The 13,822-nt window shown below is 50.0% G+C and overlaps 6 protein-coding genes across 6 annotated transcripts; 2 read left to right on the forward strand and 4 right to left on the reverse strand.

Moving 5' to 3' along the window:
• Positions 1–2,657: 2,657 nt before the first annotated feature.
• On the reverse strand, positions 2,658–2,936 carry MRS44_017314 (uncharacterized protein; the record flags this gene model as incomplete). Its single annotated transcript, XM_065617756.1, has 1 exon — positions 2,658–2,936. One exon carries the CDS (start codon positions 2,934–2,936, stop codon positions 2,658–2,660), a length of 279 nt encoding a protein of 92 aa, XP_065473828.1.
• A 33-nt stretch (positions 2,937–2,969) lies between these two features.
• Positions 2,970–3,998, reverse strand: MRS44_017315 (uncharacterized protein; the record flags this gene model as incomplete). Its single annotated transcript, XM_046284388.2, has 1 exon — positions 2,970–3,998. One exon carries the CDS (start codon positions 3,996–3,998, stop codon positions 2,970–2,972), a length of 1,029 nt encoding a protein of 342 aa, XP_046125015.2.
• A 939-nt stretch (positions 3,999–4,937) lies between these two features.
• Positions 4,938–6,757, forward strand: MRS44_017316 (uncharacterized protein; the record flags this gene model as incomplete). The annotated part of the gene is made up of 4 exons (XM_065617757.1): positions 4,938–5,423; positions 5,485–6,131; positions 6,197–6,339; positions 6,417–6,757. The coding sequence occupies 4 exons, from the start codon at positions 4,938–4,940 to the stop codon at positions 6,755–6,757; spliced, it is 1,617 nt and encodes a 538-aa protein (XP_065473829.1).
• An 863-nt stretch (positions 6,758–7,620) lies between these two features.
• Positions 7,621–9,657, reverse strand: MRS44_017317 (uncharacterized protein; the record flags this gene model as incomplete). The annotated part of the gene is made up of 8 exons (XM_065617758.1): positions 7,621–7,719; positions 7,777–7,959; positions 8,021–8,561; positions 8,782–8,890; positions 8,946–9,101; positions 9,162–9,231; positions 9,270–9,504; positions 9,563–9,657. 8 exons carry the CDS (start codon positions 9,655–9,657, stop codon positions 7,621–7,623), a joined length of 1,488 nt encoding a protein of 495 aa, XP_065473830.1.
• A 382-nt stretch (positions 9,658–10,039) lies between these two features.
• MRS44_017318 (uncharacterized protein) lies at positions 10,040–10,831 on the forward strand (the record flags this gene model as incomplete). The annotated part of the gene is made up of 2 exons (XM_065617759.1): positions 10,040–10,114; positions 10,286–10,831. The coding sequence occupies 2 exons, from the start codon at positions 10,040–10,042 to the stop codon at positions 10,829–10,831; spliced, it is 621 nt and encodes a 206-aa protein (XP_065473831.1).
• A 1,205-nt stretch (positions 10,832–12,036) lies between these two features.
• On the reverse strand, positions 12,037–13,230 carry MRS44_017319 (uncharacterized protein; the record flags this gene model as incomplete). The annotated part of the gene is made up of 2 exons (XM_046280377.2): positions 12,037–12,456; positions 12,508–13,230. The coding sequence occupies 2 exons, from the start codon at positions 13,228–13,230 to the stop codon at positions 12,037–12,039; spliced, it is 1,143 nt and encodes a 380-aa protein (XP_046125011.1).
• Between the last annotated feature and the right edge of the window lie 592 nt (positions 13,231–13,822).

A 13,822-nucleotide genomic window follows, 5' to 3' on the forward strand; every position in this document is an offset into this window, starting at 1 on the left:
CCAGCAGATTGGCTGCGACGGCGAGTTAGTGGCCATTCTTTAGCAGGCTTCCCTGTCGGACTCCAGCTTACCAGTTGTGGAACGAGTTGAATGCCCTGATCCTATTGCCCTGACATTCATCCGTGTTCAGCCGGTTGCCACTACAGCCCTTTCTCTTCTCCAGCTTCAAAAAGCCCTCCTGCTTGGCGCTGGGGTCAAGCCCCTCGGCAATGGATATGCCCGGGAAAAGGAGTAGCAAACATTTGCTGAATTGCATGATAAGAAGTCTGCGTAGCTGGCAGGTGATGGCCGAGGGACATCGGCGGGCGCGTGGGTAAATATTTATGATCCGCGCACCGGGGTTTGGCATGGCAATATGCTGTGCAGCTATGCTACCTAGCATTGCCCTCTATATCCCGGGAGGCATCAGAGACTTGGTTCTGGATACGTCATGCTAAACTTGATTTGAAACAAACCTACCGTGTTTCAAGCATCTTACAGAAAATCTTGTGTAATACGGCCGGTCTCAAAGCCCGAACCAGCCTATCAGGTGTATCAGGAAGCAGCTGAACAGCCTTCAGTGGATCATTTCAGTTCTACCGTCGGGCGATCGACCGGAACTGACGTCGAATGGCCGAGCCGAGAATAGAAAACCCTTGAATCCTGATGGATTGATGGGCGCGAAGGATTCGAAGGGAAACTCCAAGCCTGGAATAACCGGCAATGACATGATGAGGTGGAATCATTTCGCATTGATCGCTTGAGGGATTTGTCTCATTCTCCGGTGTCAGACGGAGCAACCCAAGCTCGATCGTCACAAGAATAAATCTCAAGGGTCGACCTGGCGGACGACTATTGGCTGATGTGAGCGGGAAGACATACCATGGGAAGCGTCCCGCAGCATGTACCTAGTTAAAAGTATAACTACCACGCGCTGATCAGACCGGCATTTGAGAATTGGGGGCCAGAATTTGGAAGTCTGGGCTCAGCCCCACGACGATCCCAACTCACGTTCTCAACATCGGCTCGTATTCATCGCGAAACCTCGGGTGAAGGGCTACTGACCCATCAATGCGTGTTTCATGGCAGACTTCAGACTGGTAGACTGATATAGCCATGTTCTTGTATATTGATTCACACAAAGTAATACACCTGGGTGGCAAAGCTCTAGTCTCGCGAGTATAAGTAGCTCAGTGCTGCATGTTTTCATTGTCCACGACAGCACTCGTTAGACAAACAAACACCCTTGCTTCTCTATCTTCTTTCATACCATTTTCTCTAGAAACATCACCTTCGAAAAGCCAACATGAAGCTCTCCGTCGGCGCTTTCATCTCCGCCCTGGTTGCTGGGGCTCTCGCCACCCCTTTCCCTCACGGCACCAACCTTGTTTCACCTCGCGAGGTCTGCAATCACCCAGGCGAGTGCGGTTGGTTTGAATCCGGCCAATGCGAGTACCACTGTGATGGCTACGGTGGATTCCAATACATGCAGAGTTGTGGTTGGGGTAGAAAGAGGTGCTGCTGTGTTGAGGGCACTGAATAGGTTCGTGGTTTTACCTTTTGTTCACCGCTATTGCTTCGGACTAACCATGGCGTATTTATGTTTTCAGTCATCTGTCCGATCCACGTGATAGAGAGGACGAACCCTTTCGGAAAGGATTGCTTGTCATAGTCTCAAGACGTCATGGTGAAAGTACTTCACCGTTAGGTTTTAATGCCATCATTATTATGTTCATGACACTGTTTCTTTTCGCTGTGCCTAACACTTCTTCTCTTTGGGGGGCAACTGGAACGGAAAATCAGTGGAACTATCAAGACCAACAACAATGACAGTATTAACGCGGTCTCTCGCTACAGTTCTCTATTGAGGCGATGTTCTTGCATCAGGCCTGGATACTGCGCTTGAAACAAGTTTCTTGTGCCTGCTTTTGAGATTGCTAGGCAGCGTTATGAGGCTTTTGGTCAGTGTGTCATGGGCTTGCCGACGATTCGTAGTCTGATTCTTTCTCCAAGACGGCTAAGGGTAGTGACAGAGTCAAGTCATGAGAGGCCGCTTTATGAGACAGAGGTAATTTTACCTCTTCATCATTATGAAACGTGGGAGGTATGTTCTATGAGGTCTAGCGGTAGTACCAGATAATGATTAATCTCGAAGGACGACAAAGGCTCTAGCATGTATTATATAACCCGATATAAGGTCAAAGGGTTATTGAGTGACCGATCCGGGTTGTCTAAAAATGCCGTCTAGAAGTCTATGATTGACTTCATTATTATATATAATGACAAGTCCAAAAAAAGCCATCAACGGCAATAGCAAAAGATACAGTCATCAAATCATAACGTCATTAAAACCCAATACCGTAAACACCATAGCCTAAATAAAATATGCGCTAGCATAAAATGCCAAACCCTCCCGCCTAGTCATGTCGAAGCTCTACGAACAACCCGAGTAATCCAGGCCCTGAAATCGCCTTCTATCTAACCTGAGATTGCAGAGAGGGCAGCTTGGAGTTGGTACATGCCGAGAATTGTGCCACTGTTGCCGATGCGTATGTCTTGATCGAGGATGTGCTGACAGTATTAGTTGATCGTCTAAGGGAAGGGCTGCATGAATTGCTCACAATTTTGTTGTCCGCCCCGTCTACGGCAAACATGATAGCCTAGACTCCATCCATAACCTAGATGACAGGAATAGGGGTGACTCGCTCGGGGCTCCCGGCCCCCATGAGGCCGCGCATGCTATTATGCCACGCGGCAATCCAGATGCCAAGCTGGACGTTTGCGGCCTTAATATTACCGGAAGCCGTCTTGGTCTTAATGAAAACTGGCGCTGGGCGGGTCTTAAGAGCATAGTAGGTTATTTGGTTGATTATTGCGTTGAGAGAGGAATTGACAATTGGGTCAATAAGGGTCTCGAGCTCGTTGTCTGGCATCAAGACGAGTGCAAAGTCAACCATTTTGTGTACCGAGTTGCCGACCTTTTTTATTGATTATGAGGCATTAGATTCGGGGATAGAGACCATACTACCCGTTTCCGAGAAACTAGAGTCGGTTGGTGTTGATGGGAGATGTTCAAGCTCTTGGGATTTGAAGGAAGGGCGAAAGTTTGAGACAATCTGGGCTAAGGTCACATTTTCGACTCTAACCCATGACGATAAGGCGAGTTCTATCAAAAGAGGGCTATAGACCTGGCTGTTCCAGGCCTGCTCGGAGCGATGCCATCGACCTAACTCATTAGACTCCTCTATAATCTCGAGGATACGAGCATATCTTTCGGGGATGGTTCTCTCCCATGGCTTAACAGCCGTTCCAGCGCGGTCAGCACTTCTTAACACTTCCGATGACTTAGCCGATGGCTGCCACATATAGGGCCGAAAATCGTTGCGGTCCACACCTGCGACGTCGGCAAGAGCAGCGGGAATAACTTCTTCGCCCCGTGCTGCCATCACTAGTGCATCATAAAGATTGTGAGCATCAGAGGGAAGCATGGCTTTCATATCCATCACCTTTTCAAAAAGAACAGGGCGACTGAGTGTCGATAAGTCAGCCATCTTTCTGAACCTTTTTGAAGGTGATGTGCTGCCTGCTCGTTCTGGGAATTGGCGCTGCCGTGACTGGCGTTGGCGCGATGAGGCTGACGATCTGCTGGACGGGGATCTTTGGTCTTTGGACATGCCCGGCGCCGGCATATGGGGCATGTGGGCAAGGATGTTTCCATAAGATGTCAGTGCCGACGAAGGGGTAGATGATGTTCTCTCAGCGAGCGAGAATGAGGGCGCCGAGCTTTGGAAGACATCGCTATTAGTAGTTTCCGTGGCGCCTGGCCGCTGTGGCTGCTTTGGTGTCGCTTCGGCATCACTGAAGGCGTGGGAATCATCTTTGTGCATCCGTTGCCGTTTAGAAGGCATGTCAATAAATCTGCGCTCTGCCTTTTCCAGCGAGGCCTCGTTGACGGAACAGGGCAGAGGACTCGTGTTTTCAACCGCCTGAATCCACGCCCGGATCGAATCCACGTGCATTCCGAACGAACTGATGATGCTGCGCAATGGTGTTGATAATGATTACGCTGCCGATGGCATCATAGCCAGTGTGTTTAGTTTCTGACCATGAGATGTTGTGGCTGGTGGTTGCTAATGGCGACAGGTGGTGTAGCGGAAATTCATTATTGCGAGCCAACAACGCGTCAAGGGCCCCCCGGGACAATGTGTGAGCTAGCGTTAGAATAACCTGGGTCCTGCTCAATTAACCAATCACACGACATCGGAAGTGAACCAAGGTCAAAATGTGTCCCTAAGTCGTTCCACCTCTTTTCCACTTCCTCTTAATATTTTTTGCAATGACATTCGCAAAAGACCACCATGAAAGCTGCTCACTTAAGCACTCAACTGTTGAGCGTTAAGTTGCATTATCGAGACTCGTAACCTGTGGCTTAGGTCCTCTCACCGCGTCAGTAGTGCATATGTGAGAACGAACAAAGATATAAAGCTACTTTCGGAAAACCAGTCAGAGCTGTTTACTGGTTTTAGTTGATGTAATACACCGCTGATAACTAAAACAATGAGAAACTGTGGTATTACAAGATATGACGCTATGAATTGTTAATATTAAGTTCTTTGTTATCGTTCAAAACCAACCTTTGATTGAATAACCGCCACAGAGGGTAAACATAGGTAGACCACACTGCTCAATAATAGAAAAAAGTCTATGAACTAGAAAACAGATTCTGTAAAATAAAACTATTAGTGAAATGAATATTTAATTTTTATTTGTTTGTTTGTATTATCAACGCGAATATTTAGCTTTCCATGTCCGAAGTGTTTTAGGGTAGCAAGTACCTTGGCAAGATCAGGTGATCTCCTGGAGCAAAGGATCAAGGCTAATCTCGACTCAATCTCAACAGTGCACTCGTCTTACTTGATCCTCAGATACAATTAAAAAAAAAGGGACACCCCAATGCCATGGCTCGAGCATTCTCTCGCCTCTCATCTAGCCTCAGACGGCCGTTGGCCAATGTCTTCCGCCTGAGACTGCTTGTCAGATGCTATGCTATCACGCCGTCCAAAGATCACACTCAAAATGCCAGTACTGCCAAGACAAAGTACCCCGGCCTTGGCCTCGACATCCGCCACGATGACTCCAACGACCGCGACGTGATTTATCCGATTGGAACCCATTTCAATTGCTACGGCAGCGAGTCGGAGATGCTGCTCGTCCGTGAGGTCGCCATGATGATGGTCATGGAGAGCATTACGGATAAGCCGGATTGGCACGTCAAGGTCTTTGATCCAGAGATTGCGAACAAGTGGAAGGCTGAGGCACTGGCACTACCGGTTGACGCCATGTACAAGGAGATTGCTGAGGGCCGGATTACCTGGCCTAATGAAGCATTTGCTGGGCAGGCGCCGAAACCAAAGAGTATCTTGGACGAAGCATGCCTCGATTATGTGAGGCTTCTAGCCTTTCTTGCTATTCACGTGGGCGTCTTTCCGGCTGACTCTGCTGTAGTGTATCAAGGAGCTGCGTGCCAAGGCAGAGTACTTCAAGAGATCGGGTCTCGTGCCCACACTTGATGCCTCAGCCACGGTCGTCAAGTCTGATATCATGATTGATGAGAAGCTAAAGCGGGAACTCCGGAGTGCATTCGAAAAGCTCAAGGAAGGGCAAAAGACCAATCCTGACTGGCATCCAGGCACTAAGAGCCGGGTCCAAGATCTTGTTCACCCTTCCTTGTATCCACTGGTCTATGGCCGCACTCGTGTCATGCAAAATGAGGTGGTGGGTGTCGAGGACGCCATCTCCTGGGCTGGCAAGGGAGAGGTAATCCCGCAGAGCACAGAGACCCCCAGTCCTGTGGATATACGCAGAAGCATCGACTACTCTGTGGGCGGTTCCAAGGTCGCGCCTACCTTCTGGTCTCTGGACTACCAGTGGTTGCCCTCGAATCTAGCATTTCAGTCTAATGGGAGTGTCAAGTTCACCAGCTATATCAACAATCTGCATCCGTTGAAGCACCGGGACATCTACAAGAGCATTGAAAAACTGGTCGAAAGGTCCCTTTGCGCCTGGGACTTTTGTCTAGCACAGCACAGTTTTGGTAACTCGAGTGGTCTTGGACGGACAAAACCCCGATTTCCCAGGCCAGTGAACCCATGGTAAGGGACTGCCCCAGGATACCCATATATGCATGTTTATCTGTCGACTCTAACATTATTCTCAGTGATAGCAACCTCAGCAACTGGAACCCTTCCATGCCCAAAGGGATGACGAATGTGATATCAAAGGGAACCCTGACCCCAACGTACACGCAAAACGAACCCAACCAAGACAACGAATTCGACTACATCGACTATTCAGATCCCCGTATCATCAAATGGGCCGAGACCCGCGAGGCCATTCAACCTAACCCCCGGGCTTTTCACCCTGGCCATACGGAGCAGCGAGAATTCCCCCACTCCGCGAACGCTTCCAAGACTCGGGCCTCCAGATCATCGTTAAGATGGCCTCCATAGAGCTCACCCCCGAAAAGAACCCCTCTTTCCCCCTCGGCGGCTGGCACGTAGAGGGCCAGATGAACGAGCACATCATCGGCACAGCCCTGTACTACCTCGACTCGGAGAACATCACGCCTAGCAGCCTGCAGTTCCGGATGCAGACGAGTCCGTACCAGGACGAGTACCAGACTGCGGTGGATCAGAACTCTTTCAGCTGGATGGAGCAAGTGTTCGGGGTGCTTCTAGGGCCCATGTCTGGAGGCGTGTGTCTGCAGAACTATGGCTGAGTCGAAACCCGCGAGGGGAGACTGCTGGCGTTCCCCAACGTGTTTCACCATCGCGTGACGCCCTTTGAGCTGGCTGATAAGACGAAGCCGGGGCATAGGCGATTTATCGCGTTGTGGCTTGTGGATCCCTTTGTGCGTGTTATTAGCACCGCGAATGTCCCGCCCCAGCAAGAAGAATGGCTTGAGGGGAAGGGGATTGAGGGCATCATGAGTGTGGAGGAGGCAAAGGGGCACCGGGAAAAGTTGATGAAGGAGAGGGCTGCGTTTCGAAACGAGGCGGAGGGATCATGGGAGGGAGTGGATTATGGCTTTTGTGAACATTAGGAGTTGGTACTGAGAGATTTGAATACTATGTAGTAGGACGAGGGCTTAGGTGTGTGTTGCGGATATATGTGATAGACTCGCAATTACCCTCCAGTCTTTACAAAGTCAATTCAATGCTATAGAGGATAAGCCAGGTAATTTAGCTTCATTTAGCAGCTCATAATCCCTCCTGGTCTCCGTTGGGATACCCTTGCTCGGCGTACTTTTCTTGTCTGGCAGCATCAGTGTCGGGAGTGATGGGGCGGGCGGTGGGTGTGGTGTTTTGGACGGCCGGATCAACCAAGGCAGGGAGGTCGAAGGGGCTATGGCAGAGCCTAGACGAAGCATGGAATAATCGAGGGCTTGCACTAGCTAAGTGCCCGCGTAGGCAGTTATATAGAGGTGTAACTACTAAAGTGAAAATAAAAGGGCGGTGTTCGTTGTGGCATGGCAGCCGTAAAGTAAAACCGCCTGGCAACTGCTCCCCGTCACTCCATTTCAGCCGGGGCTATCCTCTCACAGCTAAAAATAAAAGCAAGTCCTCATCCTCATACACGGAATTAAACGACGGCCTGATGAGAGTTTTTCCTGCTTCCCAATGCGGAACCATGCATATTTTCCATAACCTCAAGTTGCTGAGCAACGATAGTATCGAATTGCTGTCAAGTCAAAGGTTAGCAATGTTTAACGTTTTGTGTGACGTCAAGAATGCTTACCGGTCCCTCGAACTGTTTTCCGTAAACGAGCCAATAACTAGTGAGGATAATGAGAAATATGCTAATTACGGCCGATACGTAATCTGGGTTTCTAGTGAGAAGATTGGCCCCAGCTACGAAGAACTCTGGAAACGTACTCATTGAACTCAATGTCACAGGCAAGACAGGAGGGAAGCAGAAAAACTAAATCGTACACGTTAATGGCTTCTATCCGGAAGATTCTGGGCTCAGCGAGCAGACTCACCACATATGTCACCAAGACATAAAGAACTGCGACCCAGTTGAGGGTTGGTCCGAGGCGATTTCCTAGTTTCCAGGGGGTAGTGGGTGACTGATGTTGGATAAGAATCTTTCTTCCGCGGATGTTTAGGATAAGGATAGGGAAGGCGTATGAAATGTTGAGAAAGATGGTGCATGATGCGATGAAGGCATTAAAGGCCACGGTAGGTCCTAGGTATAATAATCCAAATAGGACATTAAAACAGAAACATAGCAGGATAGTGCGGACAGGAACCTCAAGCCTTGGATCAATATGGTTGAAGTACTTGGATAGGAATATACCATTATCCCGAGCCATGGCGTAAATCAGTCGGCTGGCGCTTGTGATGGACCCGTTGGTTCCGTGAACGAAGCATATAGCTAGCATACAGCTGATGATGCACGCGGCGGCGCGACTGCCAGTGGCTTGAAGAACAAGCTCGATAAGTGGCATGCCGGTTGTGGAAGCTATCAATGCCGGCAGGTCGGTGAGACAGAACATGATGACGGGGATAAAGATGGTTCCACTGCTCGAGAGTTAGCTGGCCGGGGTGATCGAGAGGGAGTAAGTATTCCAAAAGGGCAAAGTTCTTACGTCACGCCACCAACCCCAATTGCATAAACAATTGCCAGAGGGGCATCTCGAGACGGGTTGGGCATTTCCTCGGTCATATGTAATACCGCATCGTAACCGATTAAAGATAGGGCAGATTGAAGGAGGCCAAGATCCAAGACATCCCGTCTGACCAGCCAGTCTCGTTTCGAAACGCAGTGAAGACAAAGCGAGCACTCGTTTTATCTGATGTTGAAAGAAGAAGGATGCTGATGATGACCACGCTCAAGATGGACCAATAAACTAAGAGTGACTAGTGAGAAAGCAGGAGCCTTACACATGAGGTTATGTCACTTACGGGCGAGATTATTCCACGGACCTAGTATCTTGTTGCCCCAGATGTTAGTTACTGTTGAAAACGTGAGAATTGAGAGGAAGATGAGATATGTTTTCCATGCTTCCGCCACATAGGACCCGTTCGAAGCGACGACACTCGCGGCCGAGATAAACAGTGCTACGTGCAAGTCTTAGCCACTTTTTCATTCCAAAGGTGACGGCCCAAGGGGAGATGTACCACCAAAGAAAGCCTCTGTGGTCACGAGGGTTAGCCACCCAGCAATATTGATCCAGCCGGCCCAGAAGCTCTAGGGACCAGTTCTTAGCAACGCTTCATAGGAAAGACCGCAATAGAATGTCCAATTGGTATACTTGCCAGGAGAGCTTTCCACTTGTCGGGACTGAGGGCGAATACAAAGTGATATTGTCCACCTGCCGTTGGCCAAATAGCTGCAAGCTCGCCCAAGCTAGCAGCCAGGGCAAAGTTACAAAGGACACAGAAGATGAAGCCGTACAGAAAGGCAACCGGGCCGCCAGATGGCATTACAATGCCTATCGTGCCTCCCAGGGCAATCCAGGTGCTAGAAAGGAGCAGTGTATAAGGAATACTGCTTTGTAAGTCTGTCCAGATCTGCTTACTTGAGAATCGCAAATGTCATTGCAACCATAGTCAGCTTAGACAGTCGAGGCCTAAGATGGCCTTCGGCTGAATTCTGTGGGACATGATGAGACATGATGGTAAGTCAACAATCATGCAGGGACTCGACGGAGAGATTGCCAGTTGCGAAGGCTTGGGTACCCAATGTCGCCACTGTAAAGGATAGAGAAGACGGTGATGATATTCAAGCAGAAAAGGATGAACTGGTATTGCTTCACCAAGCGACTTACAACCTGGATCTCCCTCTTGGAGTCTCGGCATTGGCCCCTTCGAATGCACTATGCAAAGTGCGGGGAAGTCCCCATCTACCGCGAGCGTGGTTGACGCTAGGCGTCGCGTTCGCGCTAGACAACAATCGAGTAAGTGCAGACTAAACCTGCCAAACTAGGGATAGTGAGCATGGCACATTGGGTGGCCCTGATTTGCTGGTATAGATATGGTATTGAGCTCGAGTCGAGATGCGGGGTGACATTATCGACGATAGCGACTTGCTACGCCCGCCAAGCCAAGATAACGGACAAGAGGAGCAGAGGGTGAGCTTTACGGCTGAATTTTAGGCAAGGATCCTTGGCCTTGGAGATTATGGATGGGTTGACGGCGCCCAGAGAGCTGTTCTTCCATGGTGAGACTCAGAGCTTTGGGTCCTTGACGATAGGGCGAATTCTCTATAGCTCTGTGAAAAATCATTTAGCACGGCGAATTAGCTCCTCGCTGGCTCAGTTGTGGAAAAGCAGAAAAGCAAGCATGGAGAGTACATCACCTGTCATGAATGTCTCCAGGCTGCTCTACCTATCCTGGATGGACTCCGACTAAAAAGCGGCGTTAGTCCTCCGCATTGGACGAATCCAAGGCTCTTACTAAACCCCGCACTCGGGCCCGTCTCATCACCCACAGAGCCTGGGCTGACCACACCATCAAGCATCCTTCACAGACCGCCGCCTAGTCGATTGAGATTGCAGTTTTTACATGCCGACTCCGTTATGCTGCCGCCTTCGGGATTCCCGAAGGGATGGACAGGACTTGGGAAATCTACCAAGTGCACCGTCCAGGGCGCCTACCAACCGAGCCGCGTCTTGACATATCAGGGCCATTTTGAGTTTGACTGCTTGATCAACACCGAGACTGTCAAAGCGTTCAGAGACAAGTGGGACTCGGAGGTTGTGCAACAGTTCTTGGAGGATATTGATGCTGATGATGATTCTCTCGTGGCTGCCGAGATATTGCTTAAGTTCTTGCTTGAAGAGCCCTAGTCGAAGAGCCCTCAGTGCAAAATCTAGCTAGGAATGTTAATAAATATGCACCAAGGCTCACGTTTTCGATCCGGAAGCCCCTCAATAGAGCCTCAAGCTTGATAGAATGAGCTGTGAGCTGGATGCGGCGATCACCAAGTATCGTGACATTACCTGGTTTAGTCTGTCTAGTATCTGCCACCAAACCACAACAAGGAAGGGTTGTTCGTTCTCGTTATGTTCTCACTCTAAGCAACTGATATCCATATCATCATCTCGCATGACTTGCCATAATGTCCACGGGCCCTGTTCGCTCTCAGGCAGCGCCCACATGTACTCCAACACCAACGATGTGCTTCGAATATTCCCAAATCCCAGTACAAGGAACATGATTTGAAGACGACCCCGTAACTCATCCCTCCAGCTTTCATCCGTCACACAAGACCCAATGACAACCAGGGGCCGGCAAAGGCTGGTGTTGATGCGAGCACTGGCCGGGATCTGGCGAAGATTCTCGAATGCACGGATGAGGGGGCTTTCGAGGGCCTCTCTCGTAGGTCCGCCCAGACGCAGTGGCTGACTTGGACATGTGAGAAGATAGAGATATGTGGCTTCCTTGAATAGGTATCCGCAGAGAACGGTATCGTCGCTCAGAAAGGGCGACAATGGCTCAAATGACTGGACTTGAGCATGGAGCAATGCGAAGGAAAGGAAATCGTCCGCAGCCAGAAAGCCAGAGTCACAATCCACGCCTCTAGATCGTTCTCCCAGCTTACGGATGTGCACTATGATAAGTAGCAGATGGAGCCAGCAACCACAGAGTTGTCCAACGTGCCCTGACATTCATCCGTGTTCAGCCGGTTGCTACTACAGCCCTTTCTCTTCTCCAGCTTAAAAAAGCCCTCCTGCTTGGTGCTAGGGTCAAGCCCCTCGGCAATGGATATGCCGGGGAAAAGGAGTGGCAAACATATTTCACCAGCTCAGCCCACACTTTAAGGGGTTATTATTCTTATAATATTTAGCTAAAAGTTGTTCTAAAGGACACGGGTAGATTTCGAGATCAAATAACATGTATTTCCATGGCTCGTATTCATAGCCGTAATATAATAGCCTCTCTAACAGTCGGTTCCTATTTACATATAAAATATGTACAGAAGAGAAGTCCCATCTAGGGATCAAGTGATAGTTTTGCTGAGGTGCAAGACTTGGCTCGCTCAACTCAAGACCTAAATAGTGCCAAATCCAGCGCTAGTCGAGAGACCAGTGACAGTCGAGTAAGCAGCAGCAGAAGCGACGTTCTTGCCCTTGAAGTTGGCCAAGAAGTCGGTGTCGCTGCCAGAAAGGGTGCCAGAGCTTCCGAAGCCGTTGACCTGGCAAGTGTGGCCGAGGTAAGAAGAGCAGACGGCGTTAGCAGAGGTGCTAGGGCTGGAGAAGAGCTTGCCGGCGAAGCTGGAGGTCTCGATAGGAGCAACGACGTTCTGGAAGACATTGCCCTCGGCGACGACCTGGCCACCGGAACCAATCTCGAAAGCGTGGCCGGCGTTGTCGTACCAGTAGTTGTTGACGACGTGGAGGAGAGTGTTTCCACCGACCTTGGGGGCACGGCCGGAGGTCTTGTAGATGTAGTTGTTCTTGAAGGTGACGGTCTAGTCGAGGAGTTAGCATCAGGTAGGCAAGAGAGAAGTAAGTATACATACATCAGCAGAGCCAGTGAAGTAAAGGCCCCAGTAGTGGTAACCGTTGCAAGTAGCAGACCAAGAGGTAGCACCGTCGATCTTGTTGTTGGAGATGGTCACTCGGTTGCTGGGACCGTTGCCGAGAACAATGTGCTGACGGCCGATCAGGGAAGTAGTGACGTGGTCGATCCAGACGAGGTCGGTGTTATCCAGGGCAATAGCATCGCCACCCCAGACGTACTGAGGGTTGAGGGTAGTGATGTGAATGTTCTGAATGATGACATTCTTGGCACCCTTGGCAATGTAAAGGCCCTTGCCCTTGATAACACCCTTGCTGCCGACACCAACAAGACTCTTGTTGGATCCAACGACAATAGGGTTCAACGCAGCCTTGTCATACTTGACGCTGACCTTGGGGGCGTTGGGCTGGTAGTTGTTGCACCAGCTGTCCTTGTTGATAGCGACCTGGCAGGCGGAAGCAGTACCGTAAGGAGCGCAACCAGTCTCGGTGGAGGTACCCTCAGTGCCGGTGAAGTCAAAGGTTCGGTCCAAGATGATGACTCGAGCAGACGAGTCGGTAAGGTAGGAGACCAGCTGTGCAGTTGTCGTGGGGTAGACGGGGCTGGCTGAGCCACCCCCGGTAACGCCCTTGGCAAAGCCCTCGGCGGCACCAGTGACGCCAACGGCCGAAGCAGTTTGAACAAAAGCCGCAAGTGCGGAAGTGAAAACGATTTCGAATCTCATTGTGGAACGTAAGAAAGTAATTAAGTTGTTAGGAAACCGTAGACTGATAGTGATCCTCTTGGCAGCTTGATGGTGGCTCGTTCGTTGGCTTTTGTATTAACTGTGCTGCATGGATCACGGAACACGGCATTGGGGCCCACAACCATGATCGGACAATTGGTACCAAGATAGCTTGGCGTGTAGATAGTTTCAGGGTCGCGCTCCAGACCCTGCACCACTAGCTTCGGGATAGCATTTTGAGAAAGGCTAGATCGCAACGTGCCAGCTCGGGATTTCCCTTCTCGAAGATTTCCATCCATGGGAGTAATACCGAGGTTGACATGATAAATTAACAAGGACTGGGCCACGGAGTAGATGACGAGTCAAGACATGGGTGCTTGAGTGCAGGTGTTATCTAATTGATGCATAATTAATCGGATATTTTTTAGTACCTACGCACGGATGATTTTAAACCAGCTGATACTTGACGTGATTTGCAAGGACGTCGCTTACCCCTGAAACCGCCCACCTAGCTAAGAGGCTAGTGGTGAATCTGTGATGAACAGAGGGGTTGCGTATCACCTAACCCCCTGGGTACTGTGTAACTGGCGCC

The sequence above is a fragment of the Fusarium solani genome (assembly GCF_023522795.1).
Source record: "Fusarium solani strain SB1 chromosome Unknown bctg00000013, whole genome shotgun sequence".
NCBI classification, from domain to species: Eukaryota; Fungi; Ascomycota; class Sordariomycetes; order Hypocreales; family Nectriaceae; genus Fusarium; species Fusarium solani.